Source organism: Hippocampus guttulatus, chromosome 10 (genome assembly GCF_054856545.1).
Source record: "Hippocampus guttulatus isolate MCC_2025c chromosome 10, RoL_Hgut_1.0, whole genome shotgun sequence".
NCBI lineage: Eukaryota > Metazoa > Chordata > Actinopteri > Syngnathiformes > Syngnathidae > Hippocampus > Hippocampus guttulatus.
In genome coordinates, this window is record NC_141270.1 from 16,702,975 (window position 1) to 16,723,252 (window position 20,278).

A 20,278-nucleotide genomic window follows, 5' to 3' on the forward strand; every position below is an offset into this window, starting at 1 on the left:
TATGCAGTAGGTTGAAGCAGAGCAGTAGGGTGCTTTATCTTCTGTGGCCTGGATTTTTTTTTTTAAAGACAAAATCTGGGACTGAAACACTGCCCTTAATGTGTGATACATAACAAAAAAACACTTGGTTGTAAAAGGCCTCGCACTAGCGAGGATAACAGTTATGCAATCTGGTAGACGAGGCCACTTCAGTTCACCCTGACTCGGAGGTGCGGATTACACAGGGCAGTCTGTAACTTAAAAACAGGAAAAAATGCATTTTTTCCCCTCTTGTTAAAAAAAAGAACCCCCCCCCCCAAAACATCATTGTTTTTGTCACATTGATTCCTGAACACAGTGCTGTTGTTGAGTTTGGGCTGCCGAAGATAATGAGCTTTATCGCTCCTGCTTTTTCACAGCTGCAATAGTCACACATATTCTGACTATATCTATAACAATTACAATAAAAACATTGTAGAGAGATTCAAAGAAATTTGCCTCTCATCTGAAAAACAAAACTTTTAAGAAGTTGTTATATACAGAGATGCCAATTGTTTGGACTCATCCATATTTTCTTAAGGGACACTTGTCAAATGTTCCGATGTTACGGGTAAGTCATAAATGTTCTAGAGTATAGCGACCGAGTAGTTATTAGTTACTTCAGATGTGAGTATCGTGGCTTGTGATCAGCTGACAAGATTTGGATTCTTGTGACATAATCGCGTTTGTTGACCATGTTTTTAAGAGGGCCTGACAGTGCGGGCTGCTTCATCAGCTACGCCAGGCTAGTTAGCGCTGCTAACATGGCATACACGACTGCACCAAAGTCACTAATCATTGCCCCCATAGCGGCAGATAAGTCACATTTCTGATAATATTTGAAAAATCAGGACTAGTAACCATTAACAGGAGAAGACTGCTAACTACGCATGGGTATCACAAAGATTTTAACGATACTATTATTCTTCACGATGCCACTTATCAATCTGATACTTTAACTGTATTTTATCGGTACTCTTTTTGAAAAACACTAGAGCAAATTACAATTGCGGAAGCAGAATGCAGATTTGGTGGTCACCTCTGTAAAACGTCAGGTGTAGTAGGAGTTTGGTGCGTCCATTGAAAAAGACTTCACGATGGCTTTGAGGTCCTTTTGGTCCTCCATCCGGCGTCTTATGAGGGGTGAAGCAGCGCACCTTTAAGACTGTTAACTCATTCACTCCCAAAGACGTTTTTAAACGTCTTTTCAGACTTGGTCCAGAATTGGCTGGTACTGAATGAGTTTTAATAGCGGGGATGGAGTGCTGCTGACCTTGACTCGAGATGTTGTTAGTCGGTTGGAAGAATACTACGAAGACTTCCACAATCCCAGCAACAGGTCGAGGTTTGAGGAGGCAGAGAGTCCGTGAGAGGAAAGGCCACCCTTCTCCGATTGGTCATGGTCTCAGAGCTGGAGGTGCTTATTCTCCTCCCACCTGCTTCACACTTGGCTGCGAACCGCACCAGTGAGAGTTGGAGATCACAGCTTGATGAAGCAGCAGAACCACACCAAGCAGAAAAAGAGATGTCATAAATACTGAGGTCACCAAGCCGGAGATCCCCTCAACGCCTCGGCTACACTGAGAAATTTCTGCTCATAAAGGTTATAAACAGAATCAGTGGAACTTCACCCAACCAGTCTCTATGTGTTTTTGTGGACTTACTCGTTCGGCTGCCATTCCAAGCACCACTGTATTTATTAGTTTGGACACCCTGACCAAACTTGTAGTCTTGATCATGTCTTTTTCTGTCGGCAACGATATTTTTTCACGATAGGAGGAAAGATTATAAGCATTTAAACAAGGTTAATTTGCAGTCAGGGTGACTAGTCACATTTTCCCTAGAAGCATATGGTAAATACTTTAACATGTGCTTGAGAGAAAAGTACGAAAGGAAGAATGCCGCCTTTGGCCAAAACACATTTTCCGGGCTTTTTAGGTAATTACTTGATTAGGGGAGCTTAGACCATTTTGGGTCTTCATGGGTTGAAGAGAAAGGGGGTGAGAAACTCAGAAAGTAAAGATGCAGATGTTGCATAAGGAAAAAGAAACCAACCGTCCTAATGTAATAAATTCTGTGGCATGTTTTCAAACTGGCAATGTGCGTCCCACATAAAATACCGGGGTTTAAATGAATAGCGAGCGATACAGACCCTACCAACGCCAGTCTGACACAATGTATTTTGTGTTTTTTTTCAACGAATTAGCTCCACCATCTTCATTAGACCATTCTACATCCTTCTACTAAATGTCTTAATAGCTGACCGGGTTCATTTTATACCATGCTTCACAGAGACAAACAGAATAACACATCAACAGATAGGCAAGTGAAAACATAATGTCCTGAGAGTGGTTGATGCTTTCTTATCATAAGAGTTTTTTTTTTAATAAATATAAATGAATAATTACAATGAGCCAACCTAACAGCAAATGCCGAATATTGCATAACACAAAAAGCTGTAAGGTCTCCATTTCAATGCTTACACTCCTGTTCATACAATTTAGGGACCATGACCTGCGTGTGATTGTTTGTCGTGCAGATGTGGCCGTTCAGCAGTGTATCGGACCAGAGAGATGGCAGCTCGAGCCCTCGTTCCTTTTGTGCTGATCACCCAGGTCTCGTCAACTGCGCATTCTTTGCTTCAAGAGCTTCCTCAAGACCCTGGACCCAAAATCCAACACAATTACATCCATGGAACCCTGCTACAGGTATGCTTATGTCGATGCACAAATGAGTTACAGAGCATTTTAGCAAAATTTTACCCTACGTTGACCTTCTCTAACCTTCTGAATGCACATGGCTAATATACAATTGTTTTTTGTTTTTTTTGAAGAAACATAATTGTGCCCATAGGTTTACATACCAAGGCAGAATTTGTATGATATTCACCATTATTGAAAGGAAACATAAGTGATCAGACTCAATCAATCACATTTATTCTGAATGAGAGAAACTATAAGGCATTTCAGAATAGCACAATCATAAAACAAAATACAGCCATAAAGAATGTACAGCGTGCACTTGCGGCTCAGCACCCATGGATTCACTGATTTGCAGAATCTTAGGGTTCAAAAGTATTTTCAATATAGATTTTTTTGGGGTCTGGGATGTTATTCTTTCGGTCACACAGCTTGTTACCCGAGGTGAGGGTAGGAACATAGCTTGACCTGGAAATTGAGAGTTTCACCTTTCGTGTCAGCTCCCTCTTCATTCACCATGGCGGATCGGCACAGAGTCTGCTTCACTTTAGATATATACACACACACACACACATATATATATATATATATATAATAATAAATAAAAAAATCCTCGTCTCACCCCCCCTCGGGTGGTGTCCGTCCCTCATTCAGCTCGGGTCCTCTACCAGAGGCCAGGAAGCTTGAGGGTTCTGCGCAGTATCCTTGCTGTTCCCAGCACTGCACATTTCTGGACTGAGATGTCCGATGTTGTTCCCGGGATCTCTTGCAACCACTCATCTAGTTTGGGGGTCACTGCCCCGAGTGCTCCGACCACCACAGGCACGACTGTCACCTTTACCTTCCAGGCTCTCTCCAGCTCCTGTCTGAGCCCTTGGTATTTCTCGAGTTTCTCGTGTTCTTTCTTTCTGATGTTTCCATCACTTGGGACCGCTACATCCACTACAACGGCTTTCCTCTGCCCTTTATCTATGATCACGATATCTGGTTGGTTCGCCATTACCATCTTGTCAGTCTGGATCTGGAAGTCCCACAGGATCTTCGCTCTGTCATTTTCCGGCACCTTCGGAGGTGTGTGTGTGTATATATATATATATATATATATATATACACACACACACGCACAGTTGCTTGGTGGTTCATATGAAAACAGCAAACCGGGGATGTTGTTTTTTACAGAGAACAGTAAGGCTTTCCAAATCTCTTTTTTCCTGCTTTATTAGTCCCCCCACCCTTTTTTTAAATTGTTTTTTGCCTAATTGGCTTTTTTAGGTTTTATGTGAATGCCGATTTATGCCTTAGCGCATATGTTTTACTGGACCAAGCCATAAATTGACACACAATTATTTGCTTGAGCACAAGTGCGTTTGTGTGCGCATGTCCATGCATGCTCACTGCATCATGTGGTTCAGTCTGTGGTTGCGGCAGTCGGAGGGACCGCAAGGCAGGCTGATAACAGAGTCTGAATGGAGCTCACTTCCACCACCACTATTTTTACCAGGCCAAAATACGGATTAAGGCTCTTTGCAGCACAGATTCACATACAGAAATACACACATACAAGTACTTTGTATTGTAAGTTACTGGAGAAAAGTGTGCAACGTGTTTTTTTTCCCCCTAATTAATACACATTATTTACCTTTAATAATGGGCACATGTTCAATTGATGAAACACAGACGTGTCAAATATATCAGTTATATTAGATGATCTCATTTGCAAAAACTGCATTTTTCCGGCCTTTTGGAGCCTCAGTTCGCCACAGATTTGACCATTTTATCACTTTCTGTAGTACTTTTTAAGAGACTCAGATGTCATTTTTTCTGATATAAAGAGTGCAATTGGCAAGACATGGACATTGTAGTGTGTTGGTGTAATTGTATTAAATATCAGGTATCCTGTTTTTCTCCTCCCTTTGGTAGCAGTTACGTTCTGTACATCATTTTTTAAGGAGTAACAAAGAGGCTGCATTCTCTCTTAAAAAACGTACAACTTTCTAATCTGGACTAAGCCAGATAAAACACGTTGAACATGTGCCTTCCTGTGACACTGCTTCTTATGAGTTGCAATACTTTTCAAATATGTAAACAAAGAAGCACCAGTTGTTTTTATGTCAGATTTTTACTCCATATATAGTAATTTGTATGCAGCGATGGTTGTTTTTAAAGTGGTCTATAAACAAAGTTGAGTTGAGTCATAGCCCGTGTAATGTGACATCCTCAACGATTGGTTGTCAGGCATCTGGGGCGCTTCCCGACCACGACACATAAAGGCTGGCATGTCCGGATTTCTGTTCATCTTGCCACATAGTTTGGCAGGTCCCATGTTGTGCTACGATTGGTAAATGCCCATCACTCGCTGATCAGCGCGTTCTCGCTCTCTGTTCTGCTCGAGAGATAGTGCAGGTCCGGAGCTTGGCATTAATTGCAACTCTACTTCACTCAACCTGTTTGGGAAGCTTTAATATACCGGACTGAGACTCCAAATGTTTATTCAAATTTGGTGTCTTTTTTTTTTTTTTTTTTTAAAGATAGATAACACATTGTCGTCAACCAACTTTAGTATTTTCATCTTCATTGTCATGAAGCTGTAGAGACTACGTCTGTAGTTCTTCATTGGCATGTATATGTGATATTTCACTGTGCTGAAAACATGATCTGTTTGTTTGTTGTTTGCCTGTTGGTAAATAAAAAGGAGGTGTTTTCCACTTTTATTTCTTATTTAACTCTTATGTTTCCTGCATGTGTAAACCATGCATGTACCAGACCATGGCTGAATTTGGTGCGGTGATCGACGACTTGCATTTCATGTCACTCACTTCTGCAGCCTAGTGGTAATTGTTTGCTATTGGCTTTCCAGAAGATAGCTATTCTAAAGTTAACAATAATAATTAATAAAGCATTATCTTTAGCAGTGGTCCCCAAACTTTTTCCTGTGAGGGCCACGCTTCTCTGATGGGGGGGCCGGGGTCAGTTTGTAACAGCAAAAGTGTGACTGCAAGAGTACCTAGACGTAAAAATGTATTGTTTCCCAGAAACCCACACAAAATCAAATAACTTTTTTTGATACACTCGCGGTATTAAAGACGTCTTTCTTCTCGGGACACACCACCTCTGCGACAGCATTCATGCATTTCTTGACAAACTCTCCTTACCGCTGCTTGCTATCAGTTGAGCAAACCGAAAGCTAGCCCAAACAGATGGCTGGTTCAGCTGAGCTTGGCGTACAAATGTATTTTGCTGAGCTAACGTTCCTCTTTTTAGCGTTGACAGTTTGTCTGCTCTCATTTGCCCATGCAAAAAATCGTACTTGATGTTGTGACCGGATTCATAGTGTCTCCGCAGATTGTGTTCTTTGAATACCGCCACTGACAGATGAGACAGACAATCTTTTCTTTGCATTGAAAAAAAAAAATCATTTAACCATTTTGGGTTAAATTCCCTGTATTCTGAATAATAATTTTTATATAATATATTTATATAATAATTTTTTTCTCTTACCTCACCTTTTCGCCATGATTACGTTCTCTTTTAGAGGGACGGGTTTAGGATTTTTTTTTCTGGGGTTGTCAGATAACGGCACAGACCGCAGAAGGATGGAACAAATGTCACGTTATACTCTGTGTTTATGAAATTGTTACTAGCTAATGGTTAATCATGAAAATAGTTCATAACTAAGGAATATTTTATTGCAAAAGTCAAATTTTATGATAAAATACAAATATACATAGATGAAAAATAAATCAAAAGACTCTCTGGTATTGTTCAGGGGGCCGGACCAAATGTGAAGACGGGCCGGATCTGGCCCGCGGGCCGTAGTTTGGTGACCACTGCTGTATAGTAACACATGAGATTACGAGATACTGTACTCGTAATAGCACCGAACATTGAGTATTGCGTTACCGGCATCACTGATTAGGACAAATAATTGAAATTTAGTTTACAGGTCTAACATGACTAAATGTACAAATAAAATCTGAAGAACTCATACAAAAAAAAGTACAGTAAATATACAGGATGTTGACCATTTTGTTTTGAATCAGGTCAATTCCACCATTTTGTGGGGTCCGTCTATGATGAATGTGTCCTATAGATGTTGTGCGATTGATAACAAAATTGAATTACGTGTGCTGAAGGGGAAAAGTCCTGTGTGATTTGTGTGATGATAGTCCCAGCCTGAAGAGATCAATTTTACCTTACTTGGTGACTGGTGAATTTCTGACGGGCACACAATACAAAGATGAAACATGCGTTTTAGTTCATTTATGATTTAGATCAAGCATGGTGGCAAAATAGGACTCAAAATATTTAGGACTAAGATTCAAAAGTTCAGAGGTTCTCCAAATTGCATTAGTAAGTGGCATTGCTCATTCGTGACCGTTTACAAAAAATTTTTTTTCTGACCAAGTGTCTGTCATATGTTGTTCGATCAGAACAGACATCAATAGCCGGGTTTACCAAACGGAATGAAAATGCTCCATATAAACACCTCAGTCTGAATACAAAGGTCAAATCCAAATGGAATTTCATTCAGATTCACAGGGGTGGTTCATTCCTCTTGCCAATCCGAACAACTGTCAGGTAAACACTTCATCAGAATAGCCAAGCTGCGTCCGGTTTCATTCATAGTGAAAATGTTTTTCAAATGGTTCATCATATCTTGGTATCATCTATGTATTTATTTATTTCCATCACAAAAGCCTTGTATTTGAACAGGTTTGTGTCCACTGTAGCTTGCAAGACATTAGCCATCCCCGACATTTTCAATATTGGAGAGCATTTGAATGGTTCCATATTTAGTTTGGGATTCCGTTTGACACTGGCTCCTTGAAAGAGAAAAGACCTTTATACAATGACAGCAGAAGAAAGAGGGTCCAAGTACTCTGCAGGCTGTTTTTGTGCACCAGTGGGTGTTGCCTTGGTGTGGAGGCTGCAGGAGAACAGAAGGGGAAGACCAGGCTCAGTGCTACGTGGTCAGCCTGGTTTTTCCCCACGTTGCCTTCCTTGCATAGTGTAATGAATGGCTTCCTATTTGTCTGTGGCCATGGCCCAGACCTAAAGAGTATACTTACCAAGGCCCAGAATACACACCCCAGCCAGTCAGCCACCCAGCCAGTCAGCTAGTTAGCCAGCGTTCTTGCCTTTGAACACTCCCAACCACGAGGGCATCACACACTGTCACGAAATTTGAGCATTCTATTTTATGTATGAAATGTGTTCATACATTTCAGCAATACATCACGATAGCATGAAATAACGCATCACCATCGTTAGCACTGTTTTAGGATAATTACGATGTATTGTGTCGTTGAATTTGAAGTCGTAGATGAGATGGTAAATAATACAGCATATAAAGAGCTCTTTTCCAAAACGAGATGAAGGCCCAATTTGACAAAGTGCTATACCACTTGAGTAGAGACTCCTTTCTTTAGTTGAACATGTTTTATACTGAGCCAATGAATGGTTAAACATGATGTACGTCAAAGGATCAGGGTTTGGGAAACGATCAGTTCATTTTTTTCACTGGTCTCCAACAAATTTTAATCAGAGATTTGTCCCTAAATCCCAAAACATTTTTGCTGCTAATTTCACATATGTTTTTGCTTTTTTCCAGCACATCACGTTTTACAGATATTTTCATTTTAAATTTTTATGTTTCACCGATAAAAGCTTGTGCAATCCGCAATTTACCATGCATTCTAATTAATAGCCATGATGTTGCAGAAAACAATTCCACCTGTTGCTCAATCTAACCCTGAATTCATACATATTCATAAATACATTGCCATATTCTGTATAGTATTATAGTTGTTGTTGTTATGGAAACCTGATGTGCTTGAGAATAAACAAGTGCAGATTCAGAATCAGCGCAAAACCAACTAGAATCGTCAATCTAGAAATGTTTAATTGCATTTTTGATTTTATTTTATTCATTTTTTTTTTAAAGTGACAAATTTACGGTGTTTTTATTCGTAGCCTTGCCCTAGTCCTTATCAGAATGTAACGCTGCATGCTACAAGACTATGTTCATAATATCAACGGAGTCTTTCATATACTGGTCAATGTTGATTTTAGATACAGTATTGCACTTCTTTGTGTGATAGTGCAGTGCTTTTTTGGGGTCATGTGTATGCATATACAAAATTTGACATGCATTTAAGCAATCACACTTCATATAGTATAAGCACTCACTTTTAATACCACACTCTCACCCTAAGATAACGAGTACATGCTCAGTGTTACGGAATGAAGTATGTTTACATTGTCATTGAATGTTTTTGCAGGTGTTGTTTCTGCTTCAGTCTTACCAAAGTGAGTCACACAGACCCCTGCCAGCAGGAAATGGAATCGGTGAAGCTGTCCTTCAGCGCATGTGGCTTGGCTCTCGGTAATTTTAGACACATGCACATACAGATAAGCATCCCTCAGTCCCTCCTAACTCTCCTAGCAGAAGAATAGTTCCTTGTCCCTCCAGTTGACCCCTCCCTGACCATGTCCGCTTCATGTCCTGCCGAGGCTTCAATTTCAAAGGGACTGCCTTCTCTCCGACCGGGACACCCCTCTCCCTACCCTCTACCTCTGTTCCTCTTACCCAAAATTAAGGTCTTGAAATGGGGCACAGATTGCTGCCCGGCTGCAGGCCCCCTCCCACCCCCCACCCTCCTCTTTTTATTTCCTAGCTGGGTTCAGTCCAGGGTTTCTGTTCTCATCTCATCAGCATAGAACACAGGGTCACTGGGTTAGCAACAGTAGCCCTGCTAGCTCCGCTTGGTTACACTGATGAGTCTTAATTAGGATGACAAGGTGAATTCTTGCTTACCAAAGCAGCTAGCTTTTTATTTGTTCATGCAGCCAGAACCAATAACCCACTGATTTAAACACACGCGCACAAAAGAACTGCACCCAGCTCTATACGTCTCCCCCTGCTACATGTCAGGTTAGCTTGTTCATTACACGATGGGTTAAATGCAGCTGACAAATATTGGAAGGCATGTAAAAGTGTGAACAAATGGCCAAACATCTGATTATTTTTCATTTAAAAAAAATTATATCAATGTATTTTGACCTCACTCCATCACCTTCACCAAGTGTGAGTCAGGTCATGAGCCATACTGACATGATGGGGATTGTTTGGCCACTACAGAGTCATTTTATTATAGGCTCGATTTACATTGCAGCTCTTCCGATTTATGCCCATATCGTATGTACAATTTTGTTGACATCCTCTTTATACCAAATATTTTTACGAGTGTCCTACATCCGGCGTCACTTTGTTTACATATGTAGTTTGAACACCTGGTTCAACCAGCGTCAGCACACAGCCAAAAAGCATACACAGTTAACAACTAAATGTGTCAATAATGGGCAGCAGCAACACACAAGTTAACAGTAAATCACTCAAATATTAAATATGAATACAATTTAGTTGTCCTGGTCTGACTCTTCCCACCCTGAGTGAAATAAATGAATGATTTATTTTGCCGATGGCAGGATTATGTTGCTATATTGCTGCTGCAAATGCTTGGGCAGATAGCAAATTCATATCAGATGTTATCCATATTCAGAAGATTCATCCTGGGACTTCAATTCGAGGATATCCAATTTCATTGACTTGTTTTTCTCTTTATGCTGCCATGACCGATATCCAAATTGGTCCACATGACAGATAATAAAGAAGAAGAATTGGTTTCTTGATCCGTGTAGTGTGAATCCAACCCGAGATTTTGTGATGACTGTAGCCATTGATGCCGATATTACAATTTATTAGCTTGAACTGACCTCAAAATCGCTCTTGAACCTTTTTTTGCAAGGTTACTCAGCTAACACCCGCACTCCTTCCATGCTCCCATCACGATTATCGTGTCTGTGCATGTGCGCATGCATGTTTGTTTAATATCTGCTTGTTGAAAAGATGACATTGAGCTCACACAGTCTCCTTTGTCCTCACACAATTGTAGGCTTTCATAGTGGGCATAGTCTTAATTGAGGCTGCACATAAAGTGAACATACACTGCCCACACAAGCTACTAAACCTAAACACTGATGAGGCAGCTCTAATATATATATTTTTAATTCTGTATAACTCTGGTATCTGCTTGAGGGTGTGCATTTATACTTTTTATGACTCATAGATGAGGTTGTTTAGCTCGGGCATCTCATGTGACTAGCAAGCCACGATTTGCTGCAGTCCTATGATCCGTTAACGGCAGCAATGCTTTGCTCGGTTTTAGTTTTAGGGTTAGCTCTGATGCGTTGCATTTGAGGAGATATGTTTTGTTCAACTCAGGAGATCACAGGATTTAATTTCTATTAATATCTGTCACAACATGTCTCACGATCTATTTGGCTGTGTGATTCACACACGGATAACATTTTTGATACCCCAAACGAAAAACCTCAATTGGTAAAAAAAACAAAACCTTGGAATCTGACAATAGTCATAAATAAAATATAATAATAATGAAAATTAACAATTGATAATCAGATTGCTTAGAAATGGGGAAAATATTGTAACAAAATCATCTTTATTGTAATTTATTGTAAATAATTTGACCAGTGGGACATGGTCAACCTAGGTGTGCCCTCTAATGAGCATCATAGGTATCTTCAAACTTGTGATCAGTCAATCGACCTATTGAAACTGTGACGTCATCATTGTGCTGTTTGGTGATATGGCATGTAGCACACTAAACATCGACCAGAGGAAACAAATGAGAGAATTTTCTCAGAATAGAAAACTTTTTAGACAAGCATGGGCAAAAGTAAAGGCTATGTGTCCATATCCAAGTGGTTTGATGCTCCTCTGACTTCAATTGCACATTAACGGGGCTGCAGCCAACCTCCCTGGCTATGGTTGCATGAGGAAAATCGAAACGAAAATTGCTTGTCAATTTAAAAGGACAAGAAAATCCAATACTCGACGAACGGAAACCAAGAACACACAAGGAAAATACTACAACAAAAATATTACGAACTAACGAGGCAAGGCTATGAGGCCAAAAAGTGTCAAGAATGTCGAGAAAATTAGGCACTTGGCGACAGTGAGCAAGGTTAATAATCCGACAGTCATTTGTTGGCGTGGCCTGGCTTTTAAAGCAGGCAGGTAACCAGACAAGATTCGAGACATGTGTAACTTGTTAGGTAACGGCCACTCACCAACTGGCGAATGAAACAAAAAGCAAGCAAGATAGGATCATGACAGTTTCATGAGTTTGTATGTTGAAATACTTCTCTTGAAGCACAATTAAATATTCAATGGTGAATTTTTATAACATTTTCCTGTATTATTACTTTTGAATCAAATTTGCTTTGTCAGATTCAAGTGACTGTATTTTTTGACCACTGTGAATCCTTCTTTCATTTCCAAAGGGGTGCCAAGAGCTTTGTCCATCTGTGTATTTAATCAATTGTGTTGGATTTAGCTAAATTCAAATGAACACCTGATCTAAGAATGTGATTTAATCACATTGTATTGTACTCACAGTAGTGACACCAGTTGCAAGGATAAAACAAAAAATAATCGCTCATTTCTCTTTTCCCCCTTCTCATTTAAGAAAGAATACCTGTGTGGTCACCAGAGGAGCCTTTCTGGATGTGTTGGTCTGTCTGTGTGGGCCAAAGATTAGTCTTCTGTGTGGTGAGTAAACCTAGACACAATATAGTATATATCAGTGCCGTGCGGTGAGGTGCATGGTTGGTGAGGCACTGACTCTTTTAGTGTTAGATTTACAAATATCCATCCATCCATCCATTTTCCGAACCGCTGAATCCTCACTAGGGTCGCGGGGAGTCCGGAGCCTATCCCAGCCGTCGTCGGGCAGTAGGCGGGGGACACCCTGAACTGGTTGCCAGCCAATCGCAGGACACACAGAGACGAACAACCATGCGCGCTCACACTCACACCTAGGGACAATTTAGCGTGTTCAATAAGCCTGCCATGCATGTTTTTTGAACGTGGGAGGAAACCGGAGCACCCGGAGAAAATCCACGCAGGCCCGGGGAGAACATGCAAACTCCACACAGGGAGGCCACAGCTGGAATTGAACCCGGTACCTCTGCACTGTGAAGTCGATGTGCTAACCACTGGACTACCGGGCCGCCAGATTTACAAATATATAAAGCAAAAAAGGGTAGCTTATTCAATTGGCTAAACATTATATTTGCGACATGCAGATATACGGCAAGCAGCACAAGCCAGTTGCATGTATCAACCCAGTTTGTGATGATTGCGCAATGCAATGGGCATTCAGAGGTGAGATACTATATATTCATCATGAGCCACGGTACCACGAAAATGTATATACTGTAACCATATATTACGGTATATACAAGGAGTGGAACAATCTTTGAAAACCGTTAAAACTGATCGCTTCAACCATTTCGGTTCGGCTGGCGTCCATGGTTACGGCAGTGTGTAATGACATCTGCGTTTATCCTTCCAGCGAGGTGGTAGACAATCATGACAATCATATTGCAGTGGGGCAGATCCAGCCTCAGAGGCCAATTTTTGTTGTGTCACTCTCTCTCTCTCTCTATACATACTGTATATACTGTATATTTATATATATATATATATATATATACATACTGTATATATACAGTATATTCATTCATTTTCCGAACCGCTTAATCCTCACTAGGGTCGCGGGGGGTGCTGGAGCCTATCCCAGCCGTCTTCGGGCAGTAGGCGGGGGACACCCTGAACTGGTTGCCAGCCAATCGCAGGGCACACAGAGACGAACAACCATGCGCACTCACACTCACACCTAGGGACAATTTCGCGTGTTCAATCAGCCTGCCATGCATGTTTTTGGAACGTGGGAGGAAACCGGAGTACCCGGAGAAAACCCACACAGGCCCGGGGAGAACATGCAAACTCCACACAGGGAGGCCGGAGCTGGAATCGAACCCGGTACCTCTGCTTCAACGCGCTTACCACTGGATACCGGGCCGCCTCTCTCTATCTCTATCTCTCTCTCTCTTTCTCTCTCTCTCTCTTTCTCTTTCTCTCTCTCTCTCTCTCTCTCTCTCTCTCTCTCTCTCTCTCTCTCTCTCTATATATATATATATATGCATAATGAGAAAGTAACGTACGACATGCATGAGCTGAGCTCATTCACACCTGTGATTGTCATTAAGGTAGAGATAGAGGTTGGTAGTGGGAGGGGGAGATGGAGACAGAGGAGATATATAAAGAGAGAGTCTCATCCCATTACAGTAATATTGCTACGATTTGCGGAAAGTGGAGAGTATATATTTTTGATCTTATTTAGTTGCTTAATGAAATGTTTTGAGTTTCATTTAGACTAGTTTTGCTGATGTCATCTTGTCAAAGTGTTGTATATGAGCTTAATTAACAACAACTGTGTTCCCATCCGTTTGCTGTGAATCGAAACAGATGACCCCACATTTGCTGACAAGGCTGTGCGCGGCACTCTCCCTCTAGACCGACTGTTAACAGAAGTCATACCCCATACCATTCAGAGAAGCGCCCTGCTATGTGTCTTTGTGGATTTGTAATTGTGTATCTGTGTGTACTCAGTGGGGGTCTCCTCAGGAGGAATGTGAAACCAACAGCACGCAATCTCAAGCAGATGGTGGGTTTGTGCCTTTGACCCAGTTTATTGAGTGCTTGGAAAAAAAAGAGAGGCGAGGAGAGAGTGAGGAACTTATGTTTTCGGTCAGCCATGTGCTGAACACATGCTTGCATTTGACAGTGGAAATACCGAGGATTTCTTAAAACAAGCCAGTAGATTCAGGACCAGGCTTAGCATGATGTAGCCCTTTACATAACAAAATAAGCACCTTCTCTCTTACTTAAACACCTTCTAATGACTCTTCTTAGTCTGTTTTCACTTCATTTCATTACTTTTATTCTGTTCTCTACTAAAGGCGGAGTCCTGATCTGTTTTTATAATTCCCTTTTTTTTTAAATTATCCTAATGCATTCCTTGCCATCCAGTTCATTATATGTTCTACCTAAAACGTAAAAACAAGCGTAAAAAAATACAAATAATAATCAAGCAACATTTTTTTTTATGTGCGGCTTTATTTTTTGCCATTTTTCTTTTCCTCATGACGATTTCAGCTATCCAATGATTTTACCTCGGGTTTTCCTCGCCACTTAACCAATGTCAGCTTTGTGTTATAATAATTATATGCTTTCTCGACTTCCTTTGCCTCCACAATTCGCCTAAGTTTAAAAATTGATGAAACACACTCACATTACGAAAGAAAATCTTTCATTCACCGTTCTTCTTCTTTGTTTCTGACGTATCACTGTGGCGTGGTACCACAACCGCAGTTAAAAAAGACACCCAACTTAGTGCAGCACTGGTCAAATAACAGATTTCATTATGTCAGTGTTTTTAGACCAGGAGGCAGCCCAAAATAAAGCGGAGGCGCCCATCTCCAGTTTTATATGCAGTAAACCTTATCCAGGTCTTACCGTTGTCTGGAGAAAGGCTTAGAACAAAACCTTTTACTTCTCCCTCTTTTTTTTTCTTTTTTAATTCAAGCCTGGCACTATCTCAAATTTTATATTAAGTCAACAAGATATGTCCAAATATGGCTCAAACAGAGGTTAGAAACACTCATTTGGATCTATAAATGTGAAAAGCCTTCAATTTAAGGACTCAAAACGACAACAGCATCATGCTTTCATGTGCTTTTGAGAAATTATTTGAACCTTAATCTGTTTCTGGCCTGGGATGGACTAAATACAACTGCGCAATGGAATTTGTAGAATTTTTGGGGGTTTTTTTAATAAAAAAAAATAAATATCCTTATACTGGTCTTCTTTGACAGTAGCAAAACACCCATAAAACATGTTCCCATAATTAGACCTTTATCAACCACAGCACATGTGATTGATATCCATCGCTGACAGCTTGCTAAACCTTGTTTTACGCCATAATTGGCTACTTTCACTCATCGTCGAATTTGAAGATGTGCTTTTATTGCCCTAAATCTGCACCAGCGACTCCAAATCACCACTCTGCTTCAAAAAAATGTATGCAACCTCTGAAACGGGTCACAAGTTTCCTCGGTGCAAGGATTCTCATTTCACTAAGCTTGTGACTCAAGAACTATATTGCATCACAGTGCTTAGGTCACTGGTGTCAAAGTCAAGGCACGGGGGCCGGATCTGGCCCGCCACATCATGTTACATGGTCCACCAAAGCAAATCGAGCATGTCAACGTTCATGATGCTTGCTAAAGTCTGAACCAAAATTTCAAATGTTCATATGTAATCCATAATAACTTATAGATACTTCAAGAATGTTCTCGTTACCAAACACCTCTAAATTCGATGCATGGTCGTAGGGTCTTGTCTTTTTTTGTTCACAAAGAAAAATCCAGACCCAAGAGGAGAGGTGCCTTAAATGCAGCAGGTTGGAGTGTGTTGAACAAAATGACTATATAGCAAACTATTATTTAATTCTGTTGTCAGGAAGTACATGCAAACACACACACACACACACACACACACACACACACACACACACACACACACACACACACACACACAGAGTATCTGGGGTTTGTTTTTCACAGTTTGGCTAATGATGGTGGAAGTTGATGTGAAATCCTGCTGCGTGCTGGCATGTAAGAGCATGTGCACATGTCTCGCCAAGGTTCCAGCTCTACACAGCTAAGCCCCTTTACTGCTTTACTGCCTGTTTTTACAGGGCTGTGGACACATGTACAACTTCTTACAACCTTACACATTTTCCTTCTGTTTTAATTACCTTCTGACAAAACCAATCACTTCATCTTTATGTACATCACTCATGTCGGACACAGTTGGCATTCATGCTGATGCACTGTAACGTGTTCAAAGACCACTCCTGATTTTAATGCATTTGCACCAGCTGTAATAAGAGTCAATATGTTCTCAGGTAGCCCATTCATTCGTCCAGCCTATTCATGTGAAGATGATATCTCCTGAATGTCATGAAGGAATTTCATTACATTTGCCACAAGTATCCACTTGCACAAAAAGATGATGTGAATAAAAGTTATCGGGCACACTTTTTGACTACAGTGATAGAATCTTCACACAAATAACGATTAAAATAAGATGAAGCATACGGTTACTGAACAACACAAGAAAAGTACTGTATGATTTATTTATTTTTAGAAACAAGGTCTACATTAGGAAATAGTTTGATGGATGCTTCCTATGAACTCCAGACATTGTGGGGGCTGTGGTAGAGTCAAAGCAGATCTATTCTAAAGGCGTAGAGTCAGGAGCCTTCATTGGCAAATGAATGGTGAAAGAGTGACAAGATGGACGCATACATAATTTGGGTTTGCGGGGCATGACAGTCTTGGCTGTGGGATAAGGCTGAACGCTGTGTGCGATGTGTCAGTCTGACATCAGACGAGTCACAATAGTGTCAGATAAATCTGTTGGACTGAGAGACTTTACTGCCTCAAGGTGATGGTTACCTTTGCGTATGGAGAAGGGATGCAGATTGCATGCTTATTAAATCTTCTGTAGTTTGATGTTTGGTGGTGCAAAGTTACAGTATATGATAGTGAATACACTGTTAATGTGGAACCTTGAACATACTCACTGCCTGTTAAAAAAAAACAATCTTTTTTAAATAGCTGTGAAAAGAAGTACTTGTGGGGATCCAAGTGTGGCGAACTGATACTTATTGATGATGCACACCATTGCTGATCATTTATTGGTCCAGCAGACTCATCGCCATCAACATGATGACTTTGACACAGACAAAAATAAACACACCTTGATACATGAGCATGGATGAGTTTTTCATCAAATAAAATAGTATAGGTTCCGAAAAATAGCCACGATTATGTGGATTTGTGAAGGTTGGACTACAAATAAAATAAATAAATAAAATCTGTTAAAAAGCTTTGGGAACACAAAGGCTATTTATGATCAGATATGAAAAAAAAATCACATGACAATTGCCACTGGCGTAGTTTACTTGTACACCCAGGCATATTTGGATAAGTACCATGATAAAGCCAGCGTCCTGGCGACAGTTCTTTTTCTGTATTTACTTCCGCAGCAGTGCAGCACATGAAATCTTTTTACTTGTCATGGCAGTTGCTTTGTATGAAAGAGCAGTACATGAAATGTGCTTTTATACAACATGGCAGGCAGCACTATTTACATACGACATATCTACCTCAGTCATCCTCCCCACTCACCTACCTCCCTTCATCATTGGTGTCATTACTGTGTTCCTCCCCACCATTATATCCATTAGACTATGCCTGTTTGGCCCTGGACCCCCTTTTAAGGATCAGGTTCCACAGTAACCTGGCCTGTCTCCACAGTAAACCAGCCCATCTCTGCAGGAATGCTGCATTTCCCGCTCTTTTGTCAGGTCACATTTTGACTTGTTCTGCAGGGCCGGATTGAATTGCATTGGGTTCAGTGTGTGTGCCCACATGGGTTGACTTGGCTGTCAAAGCAGAATCTGTGTGGCGTTTGGAGAATTACTGTAGGCTGGAGTGCAGCTTTGAATCGTGTCACGTTACTATAATGCTGACGCGCCTCAAAATTTGAGTTGCATTTCAGAGGAAATACAGCTTTGTGTGCGCCAATGTGTGTTTATTTGTGTGGCCATCAATTCCCATATGTGTACATTCGCAGGTGGCTGGGTTGGCACAGACGTGTCCATATCCAAACAGACTGAGGTAACCTTTCCTGTTTAAAAAAACAAGAAAGGCACAAAGAACTGTGTCTTCTTTCTTCTTCTGGGTGGCTTGTTGTCTATCTCTGGAGGCTTCACAAAGTGATTTGTATGTTTCTTTAGCAGTTTAAGTTATTGAAGTCATTCAAAGTTGGAGCCTATCCCAGCCATCTTCGGGCAGTAGGCGGGGGACACCCTGAACCGGTTGCCAGCTAATCACAGGGCACACAGAGACGAACAACCATCCGCGCTCACACTCACACCTAGGGACAATTTAGAGCGTCCAATCAGCCTGACATGCATGTTTTTGGAATGTGGGAGGAAACCGGAGTACCCGGAGAAAACCCACGCAGGCCCGGGGAAAACATGCAAACTCCACACAGGGAACACTGTGAGGTTGATGCGCGAACCACAGGACCACCGGGCCGCTATTTTGAATTCACTGAAGTGAATTCAGATAATTTCTCAAGGTCCTTTAATCGATTTTGTATTTTATTTTTTTGCAGGATGTTCTCCTGTTTGAGGTTGAATTTATGCAGTCCAAATGTTTGGAATAAATGGGTCATATTTTCTCATACCTGCTATTGCTGACTATTTTTCTTTATTTGAATAGTATGAATTACAGTATCTTTGATTATTTCATAATTTAAAAAACCATGTATCAGTCCTGCTGATAACATACTGGATCGATAATGGTATTGGACAATAGCAGGCTGCAATATATGTATCGTATCGGAAGTGAAAATACCTTCCAGTTTCTGTTTTGAAGACCAAGAAAAAAAAAACTTTTAGAACTCATTTGTATTGTCTTTTTTCCTCTCGTTTAATTATTCACCCATCTGGTTGAATTTTTTTAAAATAGCAATTTAACAAAAATAGCAATGTTTCCGAAAATTGTTTTTACTTGTCTTCTAAAAATATTTTTAAAAGACTTAGGCAATTATGCTATGTTTAATTAGGCAACTATTTATTTATTGATTTGTGTATTTATTTATTTTAATGGAACCCACTTTTGGAGTATTCGTATAGTCTTGCAAACTAAACAACCATCAAACAGTAATCACAACCTTGCCTAGTTCAAGTTGGTTAAATGAACTAAAAACCGTCCCCTCCCATGTCTATTAGATTCAGAGGTCAACAAGCTCCGTCAAGAGACATTGTCCCTCCTGTTGATCTCAACCCTGTTTGCCGACAACAGCCCCATGTCCAACCTGGAGCCCGGCAGCATTCAGTACATGCTGAGCTTGACCAGGATAGCCCTCAGTGCCAGCGTAGATATCCCTGAGCTTTGGGGGAGGCAGCCGCTCACAATTCAGCTCCTGGAGCGTCTGCTAAAGTGCCCACAGTGTGAGGTGAGGGAGTTGGTCCTGGAGAGCATCCTAATGAGACTGAAAGAGGAGGAAGACCAGAAGAGGAGACCTGCATGGCTAAATGAGACCACCCTGTTTACCCTAACAAGCCTGGCTGTTCATGAAGGACACCCCCAGTGTCTGGCCAAGGTGAGGCCACACACTCTCACATTTACACACAAACAGTAAATGTGTTTTTTTTGTTTTGTTTTGTCTCCAGCCCATTTGAAAGAGTTGTGTGTGCATGTGAGTTGTCCACTGCTCATCTCTGACCATGAAGCTTTGAACTACAAACTTGGGTGGAGAACTCTGCAAAACTATCATTTTCACTGAACCACAATGACATTTAAGTGCAAATTCATTGAATGTTCAATTCCATTCTACAGAGGCTTGCACTAATCAGCCAAAGGAGAATTCGTCAAGCACACTGTCAGAAAGCTGACTCATTCGGTCTTTGCCTCACTGACACACTCAAGGAAGGTTTGCGAGGCTTCCACTCTAACAGCTTTAAGATGGGGGGAAATGCAGCCTTTTTCCT

At 40.9% G+C, this 20,278-nt stretch overlaps 1 protein-coding gene across 2 annotated transcripts in view; it reads left to right on the top strand.

The window, feature by feature from the left end:
• thada (THADA armadillo repeat containing) overlaps positions 1–20,278 on the top strand; it is an 83,510-nt gene that overhangs the window by 45,395 nt on the left and 17,837 nt on the right. Inside the window, exons 29-33 of one of the 2 annotated variants that reach the window (XM_086121522.1) lie at positions 2,558–2,726; positions 8,999–9,102; positions 12,273–12,351; positions 14,257–14,311; positions 19,517–19,890. In XM_086121522.1, the coding sequence (XP_085977648.1) occupies positions 2,558–2,726; positions 8,999–9,102; positions 12,273–12,351; positions 14,257–14,311; positions 19,517–19,890 (781 nt within the window). Of the gene's footprint in view, positions 1–2,557; positions 2,727–8,998; positions 9,103–12,268; positions 12,352–14,256; positions 14,312–19,516; positions 19,891–20,278 lie in introns of both variants that reach the window. The other variant, XM_086121523.1, reaches the window with a different exon arrangement.